Genomic DNA, 27,486 nt, shown 5'->3' with positions numbered 1-27,486 from the left:
GTGGTGTGTGGATAAAGTACGGCTTATCAAAAAATGTGCGGTTGTTGTGGCGGCTTTGACATTATTAACTATGAACGACTAACTAGATATCTCTATTTCTGCTAGCAGGAAGCAATTGGTTATAGAAAATGTGTATATCAGTGTGATACGGTATTAAAATGTCTGGTGAGATTGGGGGGGGTTCCCAACAAGGATTTCATCTGGAAGTGTGTGGTGTGATGATGTGGTGGATGGGATTTTGGTATGTCGTGGTGACTAAACTGCAGCAGGTGCTAGTGCCACTCTGTGGAGGAGTAAGGGTAATGCGCTACACAAGTGTCTCTGTCTAAGGCCAGCTGAGGCTAAAGCACCTAGCATTCCACCTGGAAGGTTTAGTGACAGCATGAGCCTCGGGATTGATTGAAGAGGCTTGTGTATTCAACACAACACTAGACTGCAAAATAAAAACAGACAGTGCATTTGGAAAGTGTTCAGACCCCTTGACTTTTTCCACATTTTGTTACGTTACAGCCTTATTCTAAAATTGATTAAATTATTATTTATTCTCATCAATCTACACGTAACATCATAATGACAAAGCGAAAACAGGTTTTTAGGAATGTTTGCAAATGTATACATTTATTTTAAAAAACTGGTACCTTATTTACATACAGTACCAGTCAAAAGTTTGGACACAACTACTCACTCAAGGGTTTTTCTTTATTTGTATTATTTTCTACATTGTAGAATAATAGTGAAGACATTAAAACTATGAAATAACACATATGGAATCATGTATTAACCAATAATGTGTTAAACAAATCAATATATTTTCTATTTTGGATTCTTCAAAGTAACCACCCTTTGCCTTGATGACAGCTTTGCACACTCTTGGCATTCTCTTAACCAGCTTCACTTGGAATGCTTCTCCAACAGTCTTGAAGGAGTTCCCACATATGCTGAGCACTTGTTGGCTGCTTTTCCTTCACTCTGCGGTCCAACTCAACCCAAACCATCTCAATTGGGTTGAGGTTGGGGGATTGTGAAGGCCAGGTCATCTGATGCAGCACTCCATCACTCTCCTTCTTGGTCAAATAGCCCTGATATAGCCTGGAGGTGTGTTGGGTCATTGTCCTGTTGAAAAACAAATGATAATCCCACTAAGCGCAAACCAGATGCGATGGCGTAGTGCTGTAGAATGCTGTGGTAGCCATGCTGGTTAAGTGTGCCTTGAATTCTAAATAAATCACTGACTGTGTCACCAGCAAAGCACCATCACACCTCCTCCATGCTTCACGGTGGGAACCACACATGCGGAGGGAGATCCATTCACCTACTCTGCATCTCACAAAGACATGGTGGTTTGAACTGCAATATGAGGTGCAGTTAACTCTAATGAACTTATCCTCTGCAGCAGAGGTAACTCTGGGTCTTCCTTTCCTGTGGCGGTCCTCATGAGCCAGTTTCATCATAGCGCTTGATGGTTTTTGCAACTGCACTTGAAGAAACATTCAAAGTTCTTGAAATTTTGCTGACCTTTATGTTTTAAAGTAATGATGGACTGTTCGTTTCCCTTTGCTTATTTAAGCTGTTCTTTCCATAATATGGACTTGTTTTTTTTGACCAAATAGGGCCGTCTTCTGTCTACCCACCTACCTTGTCACAACACAACTGATCGGTTCAAACGCATTAAGAAGAAAGAAATTCCACAAATTAACTTTTAACAAGGCGCACCTGTTAATTGAAATGCATTCCATGAATGCATTTCATGAAGCTGGTTGAGAGAATACCAATAGTGTGCAAAGCTGTCATCAAGGCAAAGGGTGGCTACTTTGAAGAATCTCAAATATAAATCATATTTTGATTTGTTTCCTACATGATTCCATAGGTGTTATTTCATAGTTTTGATGTTTTCACTAATCTTCTACAATGTAGAAAATAGTAAAAATAAAGAAAATCCTGGAATGAGTAGGTGTGTCCAAACTTTTGACTGCTACTATAAGTATTCAGACCCTATGCTATGAGACTCGAAATTGAGCTCAGTTCAAATAAAATTGTGGTCACATACACATATTTAGCAGATGTTATTGCGTGTGTAGCGAAATGCTTGTATTCTTAGCTCCAACAATGCAGTAGTATCTAACAATACACAAATATAAAAGTAAAGGAATGGAATTAAGAAATATTAGGATGATCAATGTCGGAGTGGCATTGACTAAATACAGTAGAAGAGAATATAGTATATACATATGAGATGATTATAGCAGTATGTCTCCATTATTAAAGTGTTCAGTGATTACATGTCTATATATACACAACCGTTCAAAAGTTTGGGGTCACTTAGAAATGTCCTTGTTTTTGAAAGAAAAGCCCATTTTTTTTGTCCATTAAAATAACATCAAATTGATCAGAAATACAGTGTTGATATTGTTAATGTTGTAAATGACTATTGTAGCTGGAAACGGCTGATTTTTAATGGAATATCTACATAGGCATACAGAGGCCAATTATCAGCAACCATCACTCCTGTGTTCCAAAGGCACGTTGTTAGCTAATCCAAGTTTATCATTTTAAAAGGCTAATGGATCATTAGAAAACCCTTTTGCAATTATGTTAGCACAGCTGAAAACTGTTCTGATTAAAGAAGCAATAAAACTGGCCGCCTTTAGACTAGTTGAGCATCTGGAGTATCAGCATTTGCGGGTTCAATTACAGGCTCAAAATGGCCCGAAGCAAATACCTTTCTTCTGGAACTCATCAGCCTATTCTTGTTCAGGGATATGAAGGCTATTCCATGTGAGAAATTGCCAAGAAACTGAAGATCTCTTCCAACGCTGTGTACTACTCCCTTCACAGAACAGTGCAAACTGGCCCTAAACAGAATACAAAGAGTGGGAGTCCCCAGTGCACAACTGAACAAGAGGAGAAGTACATTTGAGTGTCTAGTTTGAGAAACAGACGCCTCACAAGTCCTCAACTGGCAACTTCATTAAATAGTACCCACAAAACACCAGTCTCAACATCAACAGTGAAGAGGCATCCCCGGGATGCTGGCCTTCTAGGCAGAGTTGCAAAGAAAAAGCCATATCTCAGACTGGCCAATAAAAATAAAAGATTAAGATGGGCAAAAGAACAGACACGAGACAGAGGAAAATTGGGGGAAAAAAGTGTTATGGACAGACAAATCTAAGTTTGAGGTGTTCTGATCACAAAGAAGAACATTCGTGAGACGCAGAAAAAATGAAAAGATGCTGGAGGAGAGCTTGACGCCATCTGTCAAGCATGCTGGAGGCTATGTGATGGTTTGGTGGTGGTAAAGTGGGAGATTTGTACAGGGTAAAAGGGAGCTTGAAGAAGGAAGGCTATCACTCCATTTTGCAGTGCCATGCCATACCCTGTGGACGGTGCTTAATTGGAGCCAATTTCCTCCTACAACAGGACAATGACCCAAAGCACAGCTCCAAACTATGCAAGAATTATTTAGGGAAGAAGCAGTCAGCTGGTATTCTGTCTATAATGGAGAGGCCAGCACAGTCACCGGATCACAACCCTATTGAGCTGATGTGGGAGCAGCTTGACCGTATGGTACGTAAGAAGTGCCCATTAAGTCAATCCAACTTGTGGGAGGTGCTTCAGGAAGCATGGGGTGAAATCTCTCCAGATTTCCTCAACAAATTGACAACTAGAATGTCAAATGTCTGCAAATGTAAGCCAGAATTCTTACTGGTAGGTAGGTGATCAAATACTTATGTCATGCAATAAAATGCAAATGAATTACTTAAAAATCATACAATGTGATTTTCTGGATTTTTGTTTTAGATTCCGTCTCTCACAGTTGAAGTGTACCTATGATAAAAATTACAGACCTCTACATGCTTTGTAAGTAGGAAAACCTGCAAAATCGGCAGTGTATCAAATACTTGTTCTCCCCACTGTATGTAGACTTCCGACTTCAACTGTATATGGCAGCAGCCTCTAAGGTGCATGGTTGAGTTGCCGGCTAGTGGTGGCTATTTAACAGTCTGATGGCCTTGAGACAGAAGCTGGTTTTCAGTCTCTTGGCCCCAACTTTGATGCACCTATTCTGACCTCACCTTCTTGATGATAGCAAGGTGAACAGACTGTGGCTCGGCAGTGTACCCCCGGTGATGCGTTGTGCAGACCATACCACCATCACGAGAGCCCTGCGGTTGTGTGTGGTGCAGCTGCCATACCAGGCGGTGATACTACCCGACAGAATGCTCTCAATTGTGCACCTGTAAAAGTTTCTTAGGGGCCAAGCCCCCCACTGTTTGTGTGGGTGGACCAATTCAGATTGTCAGTGATATGTACGCCAAGGAACATGAAGCTTTCCACCTTCTCCACTGCAGTCTCGTCGATGTGGATAGGGGTTTGCTTCCTCTGCTGTTTCCTGAAGTCCACGATCAACTACTTTGTTTTGCTGACTTTGAGGGAGAGGTTATTTTCCTGGCACCACACTGCCAGGGACCTCACCTCCTCCCTGTAGGCTGTCTCATTATTGTTGGTAATCAGGCCTACTGCTGTTGTCTGCAAACTTGATGGAGTTGGAGGCATGCGTGGCCACACAGTTATGGGTGAACAGGGAGTACAGGAGGGGGCTGAGCACGCACCCTGGTGGGACCCCTGTGTTGAGGATCAGTGAAGTGGAGATGTTGTTTCCTACCTTCACCACCTGGGGGTGGCCCGTCAGGAAGTCCAGGACCCAGTTGCACAGGGCAGCGTTCTCGATCCAGGGCCCCGAGCTCATTGATGAGCTTGGAGAGTACTATGGTGTTGAAGGCTGAGCTATAGTCAATAAACTGCATACTGACATAGGTATTCCTCTTGTTCATATTGGATAGGGCAGTGTGCAGTGTGATGGCGAGTAGATTGTATGTTCTATTGGGGCGGGTAGCAAATTGAAGTGGGTCTAGGGTGTCAGGTAGTGGTGATATGATCCTTAACTAGCCTCTCAAAGCACTCACAGAAGTGAGTGCTACGGGGCGATAGTCATTTAGTTCAGTTACCTTTGCTTTCTTGGGTACAGGAACCACATCTTGAAGCAAGTGGGGACAGCAGACCTGGATAGGGAGAGATTGAATATGTCCGTTTCCAGCCAGCTGGGCTCCACATGCTCTAAGGACACGGCTAGGGATGCACTCTGGTCCGGCAGCCTTGCGAGGGTCCTACTCATGTCTGCCACGGAGAACGAGAGCCGAAAGTCCTTGAGAGCTGACCGCTTCGTTGGTACTGTGTTATCCTCAGTGGGAAAAGGTGTTCAGCCTGTCATGTAGCAAGACGTCGGTGTCCGAAGTGGCTTGTTTTCCCTTTGTAATCCGGGATTGTCTGTAGACACTGCCACATACGTCTTCTGTCTGAGCCATTGAATTGCAACTTCACTTTGTCTCTGTTCTGACGTTTTGCATGTTTGATTGCATTATGGAGAGAATAACTACACTGTTTGTATTCAACCATATTCCCAGTCACCTTGCCATGGTTAAATGCAGTAGTTCGCCCTTTCAGTTTTGTGCAAATGCTGCCGTCTATCTATGGTTATTGGTTTGGGTAGGTTTTAATAGTCTCCGTGGGAACAACATCCCCTATACACTTTCTGTTGAACTCAGTCACTGTGTCCGTGTAAGCATCAATGTTATTCTCAGAGGCTACACGGAACATTTCCCAGTCCGTGGGATCAAAACTATTTTGAAGCATGGACAGTCCGATTGGTCAGACCAGCGTTGAATAGACCTTAGCACTGGTACTTCGTGTTTGAGTATCTGCCTATTAGGAAGAGAGGAGCAACATTGAGTCTTGATCTGATTTTCCGAAGGGAGGGCGGGGGAGTGCCTTGTAGGCATTCTGAAAAGGCGACTAGCTGTGATCTCGTGTTTTTCCTAAGCGAATACTACAGTCAATGTGTTGATTGAACTTCTGTAGCGTTTTCCTCAAATTTGCTTAATAAATGCGGCCTCAGGATATGTGGTTTCCAGTTTGCACAAAGTCCAGTATAGTTCCTTGAAGGCCGTTGTGGTATCTGCTTGAGGGGAATATATATGGCTGTGACTATAAACAAAGTGAATTTTCTTGGGAGGTAATACAGTCTGCATTTGACTGGGGTATTCTAGGTCGGGTGAACAAAAGGACTTGAGTTTCTGTATGTTATCACAATCACACCATGAGTAGTTAGTCATGAAGCATACACCCCCGCATTTATTCTTCCCGGAGAGTTATTTATTCCTGTCTGCGCGATGAACTGAGAACCCAGCTGGCCGTATGGACGGGGACAGTATATCCCGAGAGAGCCATGATTCTGTGAAACAGAATGTTACAGTCCCTGATGTCTCTCTGGAAGGAGAACCTCACCCTGAGCTTGTCTACTTGATTGTCCAGAGGGTGAACATTTAGCGAGTAATGTACTCGGAAGCGGTGGATGGTGTACCCGCCTTCTGAGTCGGCCGAGAAGTCCACTCCGAATACTTCTTCGCGATTTGGAGTAGCCTCTGAGATAAGTTCAATTGCCCTGGGGGTACCAACAAAGGGTCCAATTCTGGAAAGTTGTAATTCTTGTTGTAATGCTGTGAGTTATCGCCACTCTGATATCCAAAAGTTATTTCTGTCTGTATGTAATAACACAAATAAAACATTCTGGGCTAATAATGTATGAAATAACACACCAAAAAAATGAAATGTTGCTTAAGAGCTAGAAGCAGAACTGCCATTTCTGTCAGCACCATCTTACTTTCTGTGCATCCTGTTTCCATTGATCATCATTGATGTTTCTACAACTTGATTGGAGTCCACATGTGGTAAAGTCAATTGATTGGACATGATTTGGAAAGGCACACACCTGCCCATATAAGGTCTCACAGTTGACAGTGCAAGTCAGAGCGAAAACAAAGCCATGAGGTCGAAGGAATTATCTGCAGAGATCCGACAAAGGATTGTGTCGAGGCACATATCTGGGGAAGTGTACCAAAACATTTCTGCAGCATTGAAGGTCCCCAAGAACACAGTGGCCTCCATCGTTGTTAAATGGAAGAAGTTTGTAACCACCAAAACACTTCCAAGAGCTGGCCGCCTGGCCAAACTGAGCAATCGGGAGAGAAGGGCCTTGGTCAAGGAGGTAACCAAGAACTTGATGGTCACTCTGACAGAGCTCCAGAGTTCCTCGTTTGAGGTTGGAGAAACTTCCAGAAGGACAACCATCTCTGCAGCACTCCACCAATCAGGCCTTTATGGTATTGGCCAGACGGAAGCCACACCTCAGTAAAAGGCACATGACAACCTACTTGGAGTTTGCCAAAAGGCACCTAAAGGACTCTCCGACCATGAGAAACAAGATGCTCTGGTCTGATGAAACCAAGACTGAGCTCTTTGGCCTTATTGTCAAGTGTCACATCTGGAGGAAACCAGTCATCTCTCATCACCTGGCCAATGCCATCTCTACGGTGAAGCATGTTGTAGGCAGCATCATGCTGTGCGGATGTTTTTCAGCGGCAGGGACTGGGAGACTAGTCAGGATCGAGGCAAAGATGAACGGCGCAAAGTACAAAGAGATCCTTGATGTGAACTTGCTCCAGAGTGCTCAGGACCTCAGACAGTTTAATACATTTTAGAATATGGCTGTAAAGTAATAATATGTGGAAAAAGTGAAGGGGTCTGAATAGTTTCCAAATGCACTGTAACACCTAGATCGGTATATTGATATCTTTGCTTGAACATGAAGTTACTGTATTACTATATGTGTCCAATGAAAATTCCACAACTGCAAAATTTCACAACATGATAAATGAATTAATAGTTATCACGCTCTTGAATAACCACTTAAACTCGCGTCTCATGTCTCTGTTTGCATAATTTCAGGACTAATCCAATGCAAACACGTATTGCTGATCTATAGCTAGCCAAAACAAACACAGCCATTCAACACACGAGTGTAGCATGAAGCCATATTACATTCAGAAAGCGCAGCCACAACATTCCGATAGGTGTAATAGAAATTCTGTCATGGTTGTACTGACACTCTAACACGGGTAATGCTCTTAGATGAATCGTGAAATGTTTTTGCTTTTCTTTGTTCTTTTTGTCATGTCCCTGCCCATCTTCCGAAAACATCTGAAACCCTACCTCTTCAAAGAACATCTTAAATAATGAATCTGTCTTACCCCCCTTGTCTTTTCTTACTAGCACTGGCTTTGCTGATAACTTATTTATTAAGGACAAGTGTACTGACTATGACTGTGATATTTGGTTGTCTCACCTAGTGCATTCATATTGCAATAACTAACTGTAAGGCTCTCTGGATAAAAGCGTCTGCTAAATTACTAAAATGTAAATGCAATGTTTTGGAATGACCAAACTGCCAAGCCCTTTCCATGGCATCATGTCCTATTCCTATCCTATATCCTGAAATGGTTTCCTATTCCCTATATAAAATGACCTACTTTTGACCAAAGCTTCATTAGCTCTGGCCCAAAGTAGTGCCCTATATGGGGAATAAGGTACCATTTGGGACAGAGCCCCATGCACTCTCTCGCACAGCCAAAGGCACATTTAGCCTAATTTAAATCAGCCTTGAAAAATCCCTTTCAATCCAAGGGGTGAATCACCCAATAACTGTGTCAGAACCATCTCAGTTGCTTTGGGGTGGGCGGCCGGGTAGGAGCTGAACCATGCAAGGCCTGCTGGGAACGATATCAAGGCAGAGGGAACAGGGAAGTGATGACATGGCACAAAAAAAGACAACCCCCCCACAAGATCCGCAATGAGGAAATAGCATCATCATCATAACTATGTAGTCTCAGGTTTTGTTAAGGGTTAAGGCCCAATGTTATCTGGCACACAGAAGTTAAAGCCAATGTTTCCCAGCATATTGTCAATATGAAAAGAATGCATCATGCTGTCTGTCATACTGTCACACATAGTGTCCTGAATGCACACAAAGAAAGCACACTGTGGAAATTTCTCATGTTTGCTTGCCAAACCCTTCTGCTTTTAGGTGATCTCCTCTCTTTGGGCTGCCATGTTGTTCACAAACCTGACCATTTGCATGTCGTTTTTTTTGTTGTTGCATGGCTTCACTCTGCTCCACAATTTTTTTTTAATCTTGTTGTTTATTTCACTGTCATCCCCTCTGCCCCCCACCCCACCTCAGCATCCCCCTGCTCGGGTCTGCGGCCTGCCTCCTGGAGTCTCTTCCCACCCTGTGCGTGCTGGTATACACCCCCCTCTCCCCCTCACTAGCACAGTTCAAGGCATCCTTCCTTCTTTCCTTCCTTGATGTAGTCAATAATGATTTTTTGTAAATGACGGGACAGGTAGAAGCCATGTGATGGAAACATTGCATTCCCTTCTCCAATTATGTCTAATCAGTGATTAGAGAAAGGGAGGAAGGATGCACTTTTAAATCATTTGAACATGGCCACACACTTTTCTTCCCTACATTGTTTCCTCCTTTCACACCTGGTTGTCAAATTTAATTTGTTCTTTACAACACTTAATGCTACTTTCTACTGCCTGACACCAATTTTGACAGTAAGTGATTTGATCTGCCATTTCTTTCAATGACACTTCTACAAAGTTTAAGTATTCACTGTCCAATTATGTATTATGAAAGTGTCAGACGCCAAGCTATCTTGACTGAGTGACAGTCTCGAAACAGAAGAAAAGCTGTTGTTCCTGCCATGTTCCTCCTCTAAACAGAACCATTCTCTCCCTCTCCGTTCCCCCCGCTCCTACCCTCCTCTCCTTCGCGTCCATCCGTCTGTGCACCTGCATGCAGATTTGGAGATGGAGAGTGTAAAGCAGGACAATGCATGGGTGGCCGACCCATTAAACCACTACAGCCTGAGCTCAGGTAGACCCGTGTATCCATCCATACATGTGCCATAACCACCCTAGAGCTAACCCCCTACTAACGCACACGACACGCCACTGGGGCACTCTGTCGGTCTGTCTGTTCACAAAGTCTTTACAATACCCATGCACTAGGACCAGAGTCCTTGGTTAATTATTAGTTAGTTACTCATCATTCTTAGTGCACGCTATGATATAAAAAAAATAATTCAGGAGCCTTCTATTGGTGCGTGGGGACTTCACTTGAACTGCTAAATCCACTCACTCTCTAACCTGAACACTGTTGTCGGAGTGAAATGTATCCACCTTTATCAGATTCACACGCACTAGACTTGATTAGCTGACAACTAGATTTTTTTCCAGAGAATGTGTTTCTTTGTTATTTACCCTTTTCATTTCAGGTTTATCAGGATTTATTTTTCAACTGTTCTCTGAATATGCAAATGAATGGACTGAAAATATGATCTTGCTGCTTTTTTCTTCAGACCTCTGGAATTGTCCCCCTATCTGTTTCCCAGTCAGCTGTAGTTGTCGACTCTGTTTGGTTTCACCTGAAAGACTTTTGGCTGTGGCTGGGGTCTAAACTGTTTTTATTTATTCAAGTCCCCTCTTTAAAGTGGGGGCTATACAATTATCCTTTGGAGCATAAAGCATTGTCCTACAACAGCAAGAATAACAGTCTTCTCTATGGTGACTGAAATTGCTACATTCCTAACAGGGGGAACCCTGGCCTGTTCAAAAGTACACTGACCAGCTACCCATGCATGGAAAATGGCCTCTGTCCTTTTAGCCAGCTAACTGGGATTTAGATTTCTACCTCTGAAATGTCAGAGTGAGCCGATTGAAAGAAGTCCTTTGCAGTTGGCTGCACCTCTGTATGGAGATGCCTTTGAAATTGTCAATCTGAGTTACTGTGTAAAGCCAACACGGATCTCTCTCTCTCGAAAAAAAAAGTAGGCATTTTTAACTTGAGTGTAAAAGGACATCTGCAAACTGTCTCACTTGGATGAAGGGTTATGGTGTAACTGGACTTTTATGTTACTTTAAGTCTGATCCACTCATTCAAACACTGAAGTCTGAGCTACAGTGTGATCAGCTCTGCTCCTTTCTCCAGCCTGACTGCTCCAGTAGGGCAGGCGTTTGTCCAGATGTTCTGAACCTGCTACTCTTTCCATCCCCTACTTCCTCCGTGGGCTGGAGATGGCTTCCTGTCTGGAGACCAGTATAGTGACTTGGGCAGCTGTGAGGAGCACAAACAAGCCAAGACAGCTGGATGTGTCTATGAGAAAAACAAAGTGAGAGATAGAAGGAAGGAGAGAGAGAATGTGTGAAGGAGACAGTAAGATTTGTCCTGCTTCTGCCCATGGGACTTTGGTCGACACGTTCTGGGCCGTGAAACTATGTTAGGCACAGAGACCTAGTGTAGTTTGGGCCTGTGAGGAATGATGTGGGGGAGATTGTATTGGAAACTTAAGCCCTCATTCTCTTTCATGCGGGACCAGGGTGCTCTCGCACTTACAATGACCCCTTAGGGTCGTGTTTTTGGTGTGCACACAACTTGTGCATGGTATGCCAAGGTGAATACAAAGGGAAGGGTTTGTTTCATGTAAGCTACTTTTAGGAGGGGTTGTTACTGAGTAATCAAGGCGTTTCCCATGTCAGTTCATTTGAGAACGTCAAACCATATTACACAGTCAAGTCTGTGTCCGAGTGGAGAGATTCAGAAAATGTTACCTGAGTCTTAAAAGGGGAGCTTAGTCTTCACCCTGCATACATTGAATGCACATAGTGTGTACAGCTCCACAAAACGATGTGTGGTATGTTCTCCCACTATATTTATTGCTTCTGTAGCATTGGTGCCCTGTAATATTGACAGATTTCTTGGTGCAGGAATAGCAATCTTTTTCAGAGGTGGAGTTTGCCCTTGCATCAGAATCTGCCACTTCATAGTAAATAGAGGATGTCCTTGTCATTTGGCCTCAAGACAACTCCAACCATACTTTATTAGTTCCATTTTTTACTTTGAATTTCAATTGCTCCTTGATCACATGACGTAGACACTTCAAACCAACTTTGGATTGTTCACAAGGTAAGGACACACATTGCACACTCTTTGCTTTTCCCCAAAAGCATCTTCTTAATTTTATATAAATATTGTATAAATATAAAAACTCTTCAACCACGTGACTTAACGTCATATCAACTGTCCATGTTGTACAACCTTTGCTTTTCTCATAAAATGATTCCTAAATGTTATACATATTTTTTTATTATATACTGAACAAAAATATGAACGCAACGTGTAGAGTGTTGGTCCTATGTTTCATGAGCTGAAATAAAAGATCACAGAAATTGTCCATACGCACTGAAAGCGTATTTCTCTCAAGTTATGGGACCAAATTTGTTTACATCTCTGTCAGTGAGCATTTCTCCTTTGCCAAGATAATCCATCCACCTAACAGGTGTGACATATCAAGAAACTGAATAAACTGCACGGTCATTACACAGGTGCATCTTGTGCTGAGGACAATAAAGGCCACTCTAAAATGTGCACACAACACAATGCCACAGATGTCAAGTTTTGAGGGAGAGTGCAATTGGCATGCTGACTGCAGGAATGTCCACCAGAGCTGTTGCCAGATATTTGAATGTTAATTTCTCTGCCATAAGCTGCCTCCAATGTCGTTTTAGAGAATTTTTGCAGTAGGTCCAACCAGCCTCACAACCGCAGACCACGTGTATCGTATCATGAGGGCGAGCGGTTTGCTGGTTTCAATGTTGTGAACAGAGTGGTGGTGGAGTTATTGTATGGGCAGGCATAAGCTACGGACAACAAACACAATAGCATTTTATCGATGGCAATTTGAATGCACAAAAATACCATCAAATCAATTTCATTTGTCACATACACGTGTTTAGCAGATTTTATTGCGGATGTAGCTAAATGCTTGTGTTTTTAGCTCCAACAGTGCAGTAATGTCTAACAAGTAATATCTAACAATTTCACAACAATACACACATCTCAAGTAAAGGACCTAAGACCCATTGTGAGGCCCATTTTCTAAGGTATCTGGGACCAACAGTATTCCCAGTCATGTGAAATCCATAGATTAGGGCCTAATTTATTTATTTCAATTGATTGATTTCCTCATATGAACGAATGTCTGGCGAATATAGATTCTCAAACCAACTTTACCACTGTGAGAAACTTGATTTGAACACTTTTGTTCCAAGACAGTATATTATTTCCTAACAAATATGCCACTTTGAGGTGCAAGATCGATTTGATTTTTCTATGACATGTTTTAATTTACATGTACTTGTATGTGGTTCGGGTTGTTGTGGGTTCGTGTTGAAGCATGATATGGTTATCATCATCGAAGTTAGATATATTTACACAGCGAATAGCAAATGATTTAGTCATTCTTATTATACTGAGGTCACCACGACATTAATCTATTTTCAGCGTCATTAAACTATACGATGATTGCGAGTGACATTTTCATATTCCTGCCTGCTCCCATAAAGAGAGGAATGAATGACCCAATTTGAAACAGAATTGCGGTCGTATTCCACATAGATTGGCACAGTGTTTCCATGCGATGTCTTGTGAATATAGTTTTGTTGTAAACTGACACTGGAAGGGGCTGGTCATTAACTGAAAGGGAAAGAATGCTTGAAGAAACTTTGTTTGGGGGGGCGATTGACGAGCTGAGGAGCGAGGCGCACACTTATCCGAATTCTCTTTCGACTGCTATTCACTGTCCATTGGTACTGTACCATACGTTTTGTGATTTAAGTTTAGTCGGCGGTGTCTTTTGAAGTAATTAGTCATAAACCAAATGATAAGGAGTTGCCGTTAGAGCAACAGCTTCTGGAAGGAAATGTCTACTGTTGACCTTGGATTCCCTATTTAAAGTCCCATCATCAAGTGAGAATCCCACTGCGTTTCGCAGGTAAGAATGTATTACGGTCTGGGATTTCATTTGTTTTAGTCTAGTACAGTGTGCACTCCAGTAGAATGGGGTTTGAATCTGCCCGTTAATGATTTGGCACCTTTTCACCACTCATTGATTGACAACCTAAAATGACTTTGTCGTTCAATGAGCTTGAGACGTTTTGTTGATCTTCTCTGAAATTCTTTCAGATGCTTTTGATTATTTTCGATCACCAAAGACAGATTCACGTGAAGTTATTGTTACAATGTAACAGTCATGGGGCAGTCCTGTCATGAAAGGGATTTTGGCAGTTGAAGCCCTTATCTACTTCCCCAGAGTCAAATGAACAGTTTCCACTAGTTCCAACAGCCACAAAGTCAGACATTGCTATATCGTAAAAATGTATGTAAAATAAAATGTATCTTAAAGGTTAAGCATGTGGTTAGGGTTAATGTTAAAATCACATAAAGATGAGGAATTGTAGGAATAGGTGGGGTTTATGACTTTGTCTGTGGTAACTAGTGACAACCAGTTTGATGGACGTGGCTAACTATCATTAGCGCAATTGCTAACATACATTACATAGCTCTTGAAACTCAAATCAACCCAAACATTCCTTTGACAATTACCCTAAAATGATTATTTGCCTCCTACTGAGTTTAATGAGGTACCAGCCATTGCCCAACTATGTATCGGGTTAGGTTGATACTGCTTTCCCAGCTCGTTACCTTCAATGACTGAGCAAATTGTCATGGTCTGTTAAAATTCAACAGCAGTTAGTGTCTTGCAGAAGTATTCATCCCCCTTGGCGTTTTTCCAATTTAGTTGCATTACAACCTGTAATTTAAATTTATTTTATTTGGATTTCATGTGATGGACATACACAAAATAGTCCAAATTGGTGAAGTGAAATTTTAAAAAATGACTTAAAAGAAATAGTGGTGCGTGCTTATGTATTCACCCCCTCCGCTATGAAGCCCCTAAATAAGATCTGGTGCAACCAATTACCTTCAGAAGTACGATAAATGGTTAAATAAAGTCCACCTGTGTGCAATCTAAGTGTCACATGATCTCAGTATATACACCTGTTCTGAAAGGTCCCAGAGTCTGCAACACCACTAAGCAAGGGGCACCACCAAGCAGGCGGCACCATGAAGACCAAGGAGCTCTCCAAACAGGCCAGGGACAAAGTTGTGGAGAAGTACAGATCAGGGTTGGGTTAGAAAAAAATATCAAACTTTGAACATCCCACGGAGCACCATTTAAATCCAGTACAAAAAAAATTGAAAGAGTATGGCACCACAACAAACCTGCCAAGAGAGTGCCGGCCACCAAAACTCATGGACCAGCAAGGAGGGCATTAATCAGAGAGGCAACAAAGAGACCAAAGATAACCTTGAAGGAGCTGCAAAGCTCCACAGCGGAGATTGGCGTATCTATCCATAGAACCACTTTAAGCCGTACACACCACCGAGCTGGGCTTTACGGAGGAGTGGCCAGAAAAAAAGCCATTGCTTCAAGAAAACAATAAGAAAACACATTTGGCGTTCGCCAAAAGGCATGTGGGAGACTCCCCAAACATATGGAAGAAGGTACTCTGGTACTTTTTGGCCATCAAGGAAACCGCTACGTCTGGCGTAAACCCAACACCTACCATCACCCCGAGAATACCATCCCCACAGTGAAGTGTGGTGGCAGCAGCATGCTGTGGGGATGTTTTTCATTGGCAGGGACTGGGAAACGGGTCAGAATTGAAGGAATGATGGATGGCGCTTAATACAGGGAAATTCTTGAGGGAAACCTGTTTCAGTCTTCCAGAGATTTGAGACTGGGATGGAGGTTCACCTTCCAACAGGACAATGACCCTAAGCATACTGCTAAAGCAACACTCAGGTGGTTTAAGGGGAAACATTTAAATGTCTTGGAATGGCCTAGTCAAAGCCTAGACCTCAATCCAATTGAGAATCTGTGGTATGACTTAAAGATGAGCTGTAGACCAGCGGAACCCGTCCAACTTGAAGGAGCTGGAGCAGTTTTGCCTTGAAGAATGGGCAAAAATCCCAGTGACTAGATGTGCCAAGCTTATAGAGACATATCCCAAGAGACGTGCAGCTGTAATTGCTCTAAAAGGTGGCTCTACAAAGTATTGACATGCTCAAGTTTTCATATTTTAGTTTTTTACAATAAAAAATATTTTTTTATCTTCAAAGTGGTAGGCATGTTGTGTAAATCAAATGATACAAACACCCCAAAAATCCATTTTAATTCCAGGTTGTAAGGCAACAAAATATGAAAAACGCCAAGGGGGGGTGAAAACTTTCACAAGCCGCTGTAGTTAAAAGTGTCTTATAGGCAGACCTATTCTATTTCTATGGGTCAAACTCCTTCACAATTTCCTTATGCTCGCAAAAATAGTGTTAAATTTTAATTTCACCGTTCATCTCCTATGAGTTGTGGCAATGACATCATATAATGACATGCATTAAATTGATTCATAGCTTTGCGATACCACATTGATCCTTTAGAGGTAAATTTGGCTTTTCAGTTTAAATGTCATAAACCTTATCTCGATAAAGGCTAAGATGGATGTCTTACAAAGCAGTTTCATGGGGACTTGCTGAAAATAAGACGTCGGAATGAACTCTCTGGTCCAACCAAGATATGTTTTGTGGTTCATCCGATGGCCTTGATGACGTCGTCCCTACAGTGACCGTACGTACCCCAACCAGAATCCATTTACTCCCTGTTCCCCCAAGACTTCATGGCCAAGCACGACTCCAACACCATCAAGTTTGCCGACGACACAACAGTGTTATCCCTGATCACCGACAACAATGAGAGCATATAGGGAGGAGGTCAGAGGCCTGGCAGTGTGGTGCCAGGATAACAACCTCTCCCTCAACGTTATCAGTATAAAGGAGGTGATTGTGGACTACAGGAAAAGTAAGAACGAGCACACTCACATTCTCATCAACAGGGCTGTAGTGGGGCAGGTTGAGAGCTTCAAGTTTCTTGGTGTCCACATCACCAAAGAACTGTCATTTTCCAAACACACCAAGACAGTCGTGAAGAGGGCACAACAAGCCGATTCCCCCTCAGGAGACTGAAAAGATTTGGCATGGGTCCTCATCCTCAAAACGTTTATACAGCTACACCATCGAGAGCATCCTGACTAGTTGCATCACTGCCTAGTATGGGAACTGCTCGGCCTCTGACCGCAAGGCACTACAGAGGGTAGTGTGTACGGCCTAGTCCATCACTGGGGCCAAGCTTCCTGCCATCCAGGACCTCTATAACAAGAAGTGCCACAGGAAGGCCCTAAAGATTGCCAAAGACTCCAGCCACCCTAGTCTGCTACCACACGGCAAGTGGTACCGGAGCGCCAAGATCTTCTCAACTGCATTGTTGGTTAACTGGCTCACATGGACACCACTGGCAATTAAATATCTTTTTGGGCCACAGCTTACATATAATTGGAGAAGACCATTAAACTGGGTTAATGTATTAATCTCTCAATGGTGTCATTTTTCAATATTCTATAGCAGTTTTCCCCATGAAATACCATAGGACCTGCCTTGGTGAAGAATGTAAACATTGTCTCAAGGCAGCACAATGATCCCACTCTATAAAAATGCTTCCAATCCAAAACAGTTCAGAACAGTTGCTGCATATATTATGACTACATTTGGAGATATTTTTTTTCCGTTCTGATCTTTGGTAAGTGTTTTTTCGGGTGTTCGTGCACACTTAATTTTTTCTCAAGGCAAGCTGAAGTCGGTAGCTGAAGGCTCCGCCCCTTCGTTGGTGATTGGTCAACAGTTTGTTGTTATTCACTTGAGAACTACTGCACCAAATATCTAAGGTGTAAAATTGTGCGAATAAGATCTCCTCAAATGTCTACTGAAGAAATCTGTCATTAATTTTATATTAGATTAATTCTGACTATTTTTGAGGAAGTGTATACTGGCTACGGCATCTCAAGATGGACAAACTATTGACGCTTTTTTCTCATTTTTCAAGCGAATGTGTATTAAGGGAGTATGCGAGCACACTGGTTCGCACCAGCCGAGCGGAGGTATGCGGAAGGCTTTAAGAGAGTCTGTTGTAAAGAGGGGGATGGGGGAGGGGGTAATTGAGCAGGTAACTGGAGTGTGAAGCCTGCTGATCGTGAGTAGGTTGCAATAAGGCTCTCCTAATAGAACATGAGGTTAACATAATAGTTGGATTCCGTTTACATTTCTCTCCAGTAGTATTGTTGGACCGATGTTGCAAGTAGATAAGACTTCAATCGACAGACTTATATCCATTGGACTTACTTGAAAATGCATGGTTTAGTTTCATGGCATAAGCATACCTTTTTTGTCCGTGTTATCTCGGCAATCTAAGCAACCTATCTCAATTCCAGAGAGGTTTCAACCAATGCCCCTCTCAACACTTACTTTGACCTTGCGGTTTGCGTCTACATTCGGCCTGCACGCATCCTTTGACACGACCCAACCTAATGGAATTGAATGTGGCTGTTGATGCGGGGCCGATTGCAGAGAACGAGCGCGATGTTTGCTTTTACGCCGGTAACGGTTACTTTACCACACATCCGGTCCCAGAGCGCACTGGAGCCTCACCTGTCACGTGTGTTCCAGCAATCACAACCGTTCTGATAGCTCACAGTCTATGGCCTCCATCCAAGCTTTGGCTCCTCTTTGTTTTTCTCTCTCTCCCCCTCTGTCGTTCTTTCTCCCTCTCCACATGTTAGGTCAGCAGCAGCTGTCATGGCGTGCAGAGAGTGGAATTTTTCCTGCCCCAGAAGGAACAGAAGAGGGGAAGAATAATTTTAAAAAATACAATTGAGATCCTTGTATTTCCCACTGATCTTCTGATCCAAACATTTCCCTTGATAATCTTGGGAATGGCCTGAGTAGGAGAAAGAAAAATGTTGGCAGGAAATCTGGTTAATTACGAATAGCTTTATCGATCGATTTTTGACTGAGAGGATAGCTATGCAAAAGTGCTACATGGAATGTTGTTAGTGGTCAGACCAAGTCATTATTATTCGAGTCACAACCAAACATGAAACAGAAATGTCTAAGTGTAATAAATGCTATGGCGATTGAATTATGAAATGCCATCAATTATTGTAGGATTAGATGGAATATAGATTTACCACATATGCATTTAAATGTGTAAAAGCAACCGCAAACATTTCAACAAGAGAACAAAGCGCCATCCACTGGCGGGAGTTCGCCACAGTAATAATACATTTTAACAACAAATTCCAAATGCAACCTAAGTAAAATATCAATTTCAAGCAATTTTGAAATACCAAAAAACCAGTAGGCCTATGCTAGTAATTGTTGCTTGATGCCTCATTGCTAGTTAGATTGCAAAGTAAGTACATTTTCTTGATCACCAAACAATTGTTGGAGCTGCATATTTATTTATTATGGCAATCCTCGCTCCCTACAATTTTGATATTTGCGCTGCACAGCATATCAGCAATCTGTCTGTTTAGCTCACCCGATCTGTGTTGATTGACAGTTTGCTGGTCCAATCAGAGGACAGAGTGTGTTTCACTAGCCAAGGGCGACGCTGCGGCTACTCACTCTGGCTGCATGGAGAGTCATTCAGGGAGAGACTGCCACAAAATGAATAACAAAATGTTACAAAACCTGGCCAGATAATTTCAAGTCATTAGTCTCAAGTCGGAGCCCTGAGTCATGAGGCCCAATTCAAGTCTCAAGTTATTTTATTTTATAGTCCATAATTGTTGTTAGTGCCCTCTACACTGGTACTTAACTGTGAACATTGTAAAGATAAAGAACAGACAGTAGCTGCTTTGTGTTGACTCTGACAGTCATGAATGAAAAGTGTGTCTGTGTGTGCCTCTGCAGCCAGCATTATGTTGGCATATTTCACAATGCTGCTTACAGTGCCTTACTAGTTCTAATTAATGACGCTTTCCTTTCAAAATGTCTAAAGTTTTATTACTGTATGAGCATCCTGAAACATCATTACATTCAGCCACACCAGTTTTATCACAACAATGCTCCCCATAACTGTCAAAATTCCACATATTTTTGAATGCCAGTTGATTTCTTTTTTTGTCCTAGAGTTTCTCATGCAGATCTCAGGGTGAGACTGCTGGCTTTAATTTGACTTGCTGTGGACCATAGAGACTTCCACCCTGTCCAAGCATCATGGGAGCCGTCCAACTACCCGAGGAGCAGCTCTCTGCCCCGCTGACTATGACTCAGACATTTGATAGGTTTCCAGATGCATACCATGATAGCAACCGCTGAGAAAGTTGCATCACCCCGTTCATCTAGCCTGAGAGTTAGTGTTGCAGAGTACAGTGTGTTGCTTTACCCGACCGTGTGCGATAGTTTAACCATATGGTTTTCACTTTGGAGGCTTTCGCCAAAGATGTATTAAACAATGAGCTCATCATTGTCCCGCAGTCAATTCGATTCTCTGAAGAGCATCTCTCGAATTGCCCCATTCGCTGTCAGCGGAGTTGACATTGAGCAGAGCAATCTTCAGACTTGTGCTCCTATGCACTTCAGTTGATGTGGTTTCCTAAATAACAGTGACAGTCGGTGTAGGCCTGTGCTATTGCTCCATCGGCACCCACTTGTTATGCAACGCGTTTTTGATGCCTCAACAGTTGGTAAACGAAGGTGCTTCAGCAGTTTGTGGTGGGATACAGCACCAAGACATTTTTCACTTTCTCACAGGGGAAATCCTCGCTCCACTTAGTTTTGAAATGGAGCAAAACAGAACGTTTGATTCATGATTTAGAAGCAATGTGCTTGTCATCAATTGTACTCAATATAAACACAAGTGAAAGTGCTTTTGACTATATACTGTATGTCTGGTGGGGCTGAGCCCGCTTAGTCGACTGGTCGATTGTTTGGTCGATAGGCTGTTGGTCAACCAATATATATATATTCATTTTTTTGGGCAGTAGCAAAAATATCTACACTGAGCAAAAATATAAACGCAACATGTAACGTGTTTCATGAGCTGAAAAAAAAAATCCCATAAATGTTCAATACGCTCAAAAAGCTTATTTCTCTCAAATGCGCACACATTTGTTTGTGTCCCAGTTAGTGAGTATTTCTTCTTTGCCAAGATAATCCATCCACCTTACAGGTGTAGCATATCAAGAAGCTGTTTAAACAGAATGAGATGAACATTGTGCTGGGGACAATAAAAAGCCACTTTAAAATGTAACGTTTTGTCACACAACACAATGCCACAAATGTCTCAAGTTTTGAGGGAGCGTGGAGTTGGCATGCTGCCTGCAGGAATGTCCCCCAGAGCTGTTGCCAGATAATTGAATGTTCAGTTACTACGCTGGACCAATTGTGCGCTGCCCCATGGGTCTCTCGGTCGCGGCCGGCTGCAATAGAGCCTGGACTCGAGCCCAGAATCTCTAGTGGCACAGCTAGCGATGGAGTGCATTAGACAACTGTGCCACTCGGGAGGCCATGGATATTATTTTTATCAGGATATTTTCTTCCTGCAGGCTGCAACGTTTTTATTAGTTGGTTTTATTTAGGCTGTTTTTACAAAGTTAGCAATAGAAGTAACTTTTTATTGTTATCATTTTCATTTAGATTTTACTCAAATTTTGATTAACCACAAGACTGATTGAAGATACGACATTATTATAAATTAAATTAAACTGTTCCAAGAAAATGTGCATATGAAAACCATAACTGGCACGCAGATCGATAGAAAATAGTAAGATAAATTGGCATTCCACATGAAAGGTTGCCGTCTCCTCCTGTATTCTATTACCGGCAAAAGCAGAATCTGCGAGCGGGAGCGGGAGGAGGATGGTCAGGTTTTTCTTGATCTCTTGCTCCCTCTTCAGTCATTTGTTTTATTTCATCCAACAGAGCATCAGACAAGCTCAATGCATATAGTTGATTTTATTAAAAGTGTAGATTATTTGTTTGTAGTCTGTAGAGGGAATGTTGGTTACCCTGCAACGTGTCAGCCAATGCGGACGGCTTATTTGTGTTCCGTTGGAGAAACGCTATTCTCCTTTTGGGGGAAAATATGGCTCTGTGATCTACACTTTGCAGTGGAGGATTTGTGAACAAAGGTTTGCGGGCATGCCAGCTCCATTGTTCTCTCCAAAAGCTGTGGTTTTTCACTAGATAGCTTTTCCACATTTTTCCCAATGGATAAAACAACTGGGTCCATACTTGAAAGGCTTAGACCTATTTCCAGACCCATTGGATTGTCTTGTGAAGCTTGGGTCAGCCATGTTGTAAAAGGGCTGGCATTAGAAGAAGAAAACAAAGTTATTCACAGGGACTGGCTTATTCAGACTTTTTCCCACCTCTGATGTGTTATGTTTACATTGAACTTTGGATTGAACATTTTGCAAAGATCTAATGAAAGCATGCTGACTTTACTGGTATGCATGCATCACTTTGCACAGCTCACCATTTTAAATGCGTTATTTCATGTTGCGTAGGCGGGCAACACCATCTGAACACCTGCAAGGTGTGAGAGTGTGTATTAAGCATATTGTGTGTTTCTCTGTTTCCCGGCAGTGTCTAAGAAGCACGGGAAGCTGATCACGTTCCTGCGCACCTTCATGAAGTCCCGGCCCACCAAGCAGAAGCTGAAGCAGAGGGGAATCCTCCGGGAGAGGGTGTTTGGCTGTGACCTGGGAGAGCACCTCCTCAACTCGGGTCACGATGGTGAGACTTACACTCTTTCACTCTCTCTGTCTCTCACTCACTCTCTTTCTCTCGCGCTCTCTCACACACACATACTCTCAGAAGTTCTTCAGCTTTGACCTCATTTGTGGTGTTTTGGCGACTTGAAAGGCACACGTGCAAACACTAACATGCTGAGGGGTGTTCTCAGGATGAACAGTCGCCCTTCTTTGTGCAATATGGTCACTCACAGTGTGGTAAAAGGGTCGACTAGTCTCCACCTAACATTGCTGTAATGCAAGGCTCGGCTCAAACTTGTCTCAACTCCGGTAGCGGCTAGAGCAAGGTTGAGCTGTTGAGAGTTCAGGTGGGCTTTCACGCTTCAACAAACAAAGGAGATGAGGGCTACTCAACAACAATGACAAAAATCATGAGAATGGCTCAACAAGAAAAACTTCCAAAAGGACTAACTCGAGATAAAAAGGAGTTGGAGCATTCAACAACGAAAAAAGGCACTTTAATCCATTGTACAGGATGCAAACAGATGACAGACGTTTCAACGTCAATCTGATGTCTTCCTCAGTGACCTGACCATTGCACTTAGCTCCTATTTATAGCCCAGTGGCCTATTGACACACAATGTAAAAAAAAATATATAAAAAAATAATAAGAGAAATAGTGTCTAAATATACATAGGTGATATTTGGGTGTCTGAATCAGGAGACACAGAGACCCTAAAAATCAAGGCAACAACATTGTAGAAATGAGGACAGTGAAAAATCATTGTTTAGCCCCTTTGGATCCACAGTGTCTGAGGAGTACTGCCAGAACACCTCTTTGTTTTAATTTACGTATGATATCACCTCCTTGGTGAAATGTGACACGTTCTATGGGTACAACGTGCAGGGAGGAAGGTGAGCCATGTTTGGCTTCGATGCAGTGGCACGCAATAGCATAGTCCGTGTTTTTATTTCGAATAGCAGCCTTATGTTCTGCGATGCGAAGATTCAATGCTTAAGTTTGACCAAAATATAGAGTAAGCAGCCCAGCAGATGCATTTGAGCAGGTATATCACATTTGTGGTGCTACAATTACTGACTCTTTATATTTTGTGTTCTTTACCTGTTCTCGGGTAAACCGATGCGAGGGTGGCAATGTTGTGAACTCTCGTACATTTTGGATCACTTTTGAGGATGTTCCTGTGTTTCAATACAATGGATTTGACGCAACCGGCACATGGGCTGTTCTCTGTGGAAAAAAAGCAAACGTGGGAGCGTTTTGTCCTGGTATCTGTCAGTGCCAGTAAGTCCACTTTGACGCTCAGTCTCTGAATTTGAGATTGTGGTCAGATAAGTTAATATAAAAAATGTACTCTGAGGTTGAGCTGTTGTTCACTGACCCATACAGCTCGATGGGCCGGGCATGCAGAGTGAACCCGACCACCCCCGGTGCCCAGGGAGGGTTGCCACAGCAACTGAGGTGGCTTACAGAAAGTGTAGTGGTCTAGTTGGCAGTGTGGTTAAAGGGAGATTTCTCCTCTCCACTGATCTGGAGCTTGAGGGATCTGGCAACACATGCTTTGTTTGCCCCCAAATCCATCCTGAGCCATCTGTTCTGTCAGCCGTCTTCACCACTACCAGCCTCTTCTGCTCTGTTCAGATTGGCCGCCATCACACTGCATTACAGTGGCAGGACTCATACTGTTGCACAAGTACAATACTGCCCATGTCGTCAGTGGTGTGGCTTTAGGAGAAGCAGGCATCCGTTTAGGAAATAATACTCTAATTTATGGGGTTTTCTTTGGCAATTTGTATGCTACGTACATAGCACATATTCAGCTTATATTTGGATGGCAGCGGTTTTAGATGCCGTTCAGTCTTTGTGAATGAAGAGTCAGTCTTCAAATCACATGCCTTGAGTTGTCCTCATTATATAAGCACGTGCTGTGTTTGTTTACACACACATCTGTCATGTGAGAAAGGAGATGACAGACTTGCGATCTCAGACATGGTAACTCTTATGACGGACAGCCAGTCAGAGCCGTCGGAACGGAGACAGATGTCAAACGACACAACCATACTTTACCTTTCAAACTGGAGCAGAGCAGTGCTCCCCAATAGTAACGAGATAGGGGATGACATCGGGGATAGATGACATGACATCACTGCACAGCTCCGGAGATGACATCTGTCCTGACTTTATGGGTCAGCCTCAGTTGCTGTATGTCTGTATGAGCAGCACAGCTTTCATACCAAGCTGTCAAATGTCTTGTTTGAATGTCACATAAATGCAGGCCTAGACAAATGTTACATGATGTCATAAGCTAGCTTCTCCCTCGTGTGATGTGCTTCAGGTAACTCCTCTACCGTTGACTGTCATCATACAGTTGAAGTCGGAAGTTTACATACACCTGAGCCAAATACATTTAAACTCAGTTTTTCACAATTGCCGACATTTAATCCTAGTAAAAATTCCCTGTTTTAGGTCAGTTAGGATCACCACTTTATTGTAAGAATGTGAAATGTCAGAATAATAGTAGAGTGATTTATTTCAGCTTTTATTTCTTTCATCACATTCTCAGTGGGTCAGACGTTTACATACACTCAATTAGTATTTGATAGTGTTGCCTTTAAATTGTTTAACCTGGGTCAAACATTTCGGGTAGCCTTCCACAAGCTTCCCACAATAAGTTGGGTGAATTTTGGCCCATTCCTTCTGACAGAGCTGGTGTAACTGAGTCAGGTTTGTAGGCTTCCTTGCTCACACATGCTTTTTCAGTTCTGCCCACAAATGTTCTATAATATTTAGGTCAGGGCTTTGTGATGGCCACTCCAATAGCTTGACATCCTTAAGCCATTTTGCCACAACTTTGGAAGTATGCTTGGGGTCATTATTCATTTGGAAGACCCATTTGCGACCAAGCTTTAACTTCCTGACTGATGTCTTGAGATGTTGCTTCAATATAAACACATTTTTCTGCCTCATGATGCCATCTATTTTGTGAAGTGCACCAGTCCCTCCTGCAGCAAAGCACCCCCACAACATGATGCTGCAACCCACGTGCTTCATGGTTGGGATGGTGTTCTCCGGCTTGCAAGCCTCCCCCTTTTTCCTCCAAACATAACGATGGTCATTATGGCCAAACAGTTTTATTTTTGTTTCATCAGACCAGCGGACATTTCTCCAAAAAGTACAATCTTTGTCCCCATGTGCAGTTGCAAACCGTAGTCTGGCTTTTTTATGGTGGTTTTGGAGCAGTGGCTTCTTCCTTGCTGAGCAGCCTTTCAGGTTATGTCCATATAGGACTCGTTTTACTCTGGATATAGATACTTTTGTACCTGTTTCCTCCAGCATCTTCACAAGGTCCTTTGTTGCTGTTCTGGGATTGATTTGCAATTTTCGCACCAAAGTATTTTCATCTCTAGGAGACAAAAGGGTCTCCTTCCTGAGCGGTAGGACGGCTGCTTCGTCCCATGGTGTTTATACTTGTGTACTATTGTTTGTACAGATGAATGTGGTACCTTCAGGCATTTGGAAATTGCTCCCAAGGATGAACCAGGCTTGTGGAGGTCAACAATTTTTTGCTGATTTCTTTTGATTTTCCCATGATGTCAAGCAAAGAGGCACTGAGTTTGAAGGTAGGCCTTGAAATGCATCCACAGGTACACCTCCAATTGACTCAAATTATGTCAATTAGCCTATCAGAAGCTTCTAAAGCCATGACATTTTCTGGAATTTTCCAACCTGTTTAAATGCACAGTCAACTTAGTGTATGTAAACTTCTGACCCACTGACAGTGAATTATCAGCGAAATAATCCGTTTGTAAACAATAGTTGGAAAAATGCACAAAGTAGATGTCCTAACTGACTTGCCAAAACTATAGTTTGTTAACAATACATTTGTGGAGTGGTTGAAAAAGGAGTTTTAATGACTCCAACATAAGTGTATGTAAACTTCTGACTTCAACTGTACATGAGTCTTAAGAATTATATTTTCTTCACACACGCCAAACAAGTTAAGAGACTACAGATTACAAAGACGGAACCCAATAAAGACAACACTTAAAGGTAGAATCCTTGCTGCAGAACCCATATAAAAACAGGATGGTGTTGCTGAGCCACTTTCACCTCCATATGTCGTGTTTGGAACGGACTGTGGGAAGTTTAACCTGTACGGTTCTTCGACACTCCATATAGGAGAATCCTTTTTAAAACCCTTTCCACAGAGGATTCTTCATTGAACCCAAAAGAGTTCTATCTGTAACTCCTGGGGGGACAGCCCCCTTTTATCCTATCTTTTTCTCCCCTCTCTCGTCTCGCTCCCCTCTCCTCTCGCTCCTCTCTCCTCTCGCTCTCCTCTCGCTCTCCTCTCCTCTCGCTCCCCTCTCCTCTCGCTCCCCTCTCCTCTCGCTCCCCTCTCCTCTCGCTCCTCTCGCTCTCTCTCTCTCCTCTCCTCCTCGCTCCCTCTCCTCTCGCTCCCCTCTCCTCTCGCTCCCCTCTCCTCTCGCTCCCCTCTCCTCTCGCTCCCTCTCCTCTCGCTCCCCTCTCCTCTCGCTCCTTCTCCTCTTGCTCTCCTCTCGCTCCTCTCGCTCTCCTCTCGCTCCCCTCTCCTCTCGCTCCTCTCTCCTCTCGCTCCCTCTCCTCTCGCTCCCCTGTCCTCTCGCTCCCCTGTCCTCTCGCTCCCCTCTCCTCTCGCTCTCCTCTCTCTCCCCTCTCCTCTCGCTCCCCTCTCCTCTCGCTCCCCTCTCCTCTCGCTCCCCTCTCCTCTCGCTCCCCTCTCCTCTCGCTCTCCCTCTCCTCTCGCTCCCCTCTCCTCTCGCTCCTCTCGCTCCCTCTCCTCTCCTCTCGCTCCCCTCTCCTCTCGCTCTCCTCGCTCCCCTCTCCTCTCGCTCTCCTCTCCTCTCGCTCCCCTCTCCTCTCGCTCCCCTCTCCTCTCGCTCCCCTCTCCTCTCGCTCCCTTCTCCTCTCGCTCTCCTCTCGCTCCTCTCGCTCTCCTCTCGCTCCCCTCTCCTCTCGCTCCTCTCTCCTCTCGCTCCTCT

At 43.2% G+C, this 27,486-nt stretch overlaps 1 protein-coding gene across 1 annotated transcript in view; it reads left to right on the top strand.

Moving 5' to 3' along the window:
• The window catches only part of arhgap32b (Rho GTPase activating protein 32b), a 235,642-nt gene that overhangs the window by 185,862 nt on the left and 22,294 nt on the right, over positions 1–27,486 (top strand). Inside the window, 3 exon segments of the mRNA XM_024431996.2 lie at positions 9,134–9,184; positions 9,761–9,835; positions 22,340–22,489. Coding sequence (XP_024287764.2) covers positions 9,134–9,184; positions 9,761–9,835; positions 22,340–22,489 — 276 coding nt within the window.

This window comes from Oncorhynchus tshawytscha, linkage group LG09 (genome assembly GCF_018296145.1).
Source record: "Oncorhynchus tshawytscha isolate Ot180627B linkage group LG09, Otsh_v2.0, whole genome shotgun sequence".
Lineage (NCBI taxonomy): Eukaryota > Metazoa > Chordata > Actinopteri > Salmoniformes > Salmonidae > Oncorhynchus > Oncorhynchus tshawytscha.
Note: the sequence above shows the minus strand (reverse complement) of the source record. Positions and strands in the feature narration are given on the sequence as shown.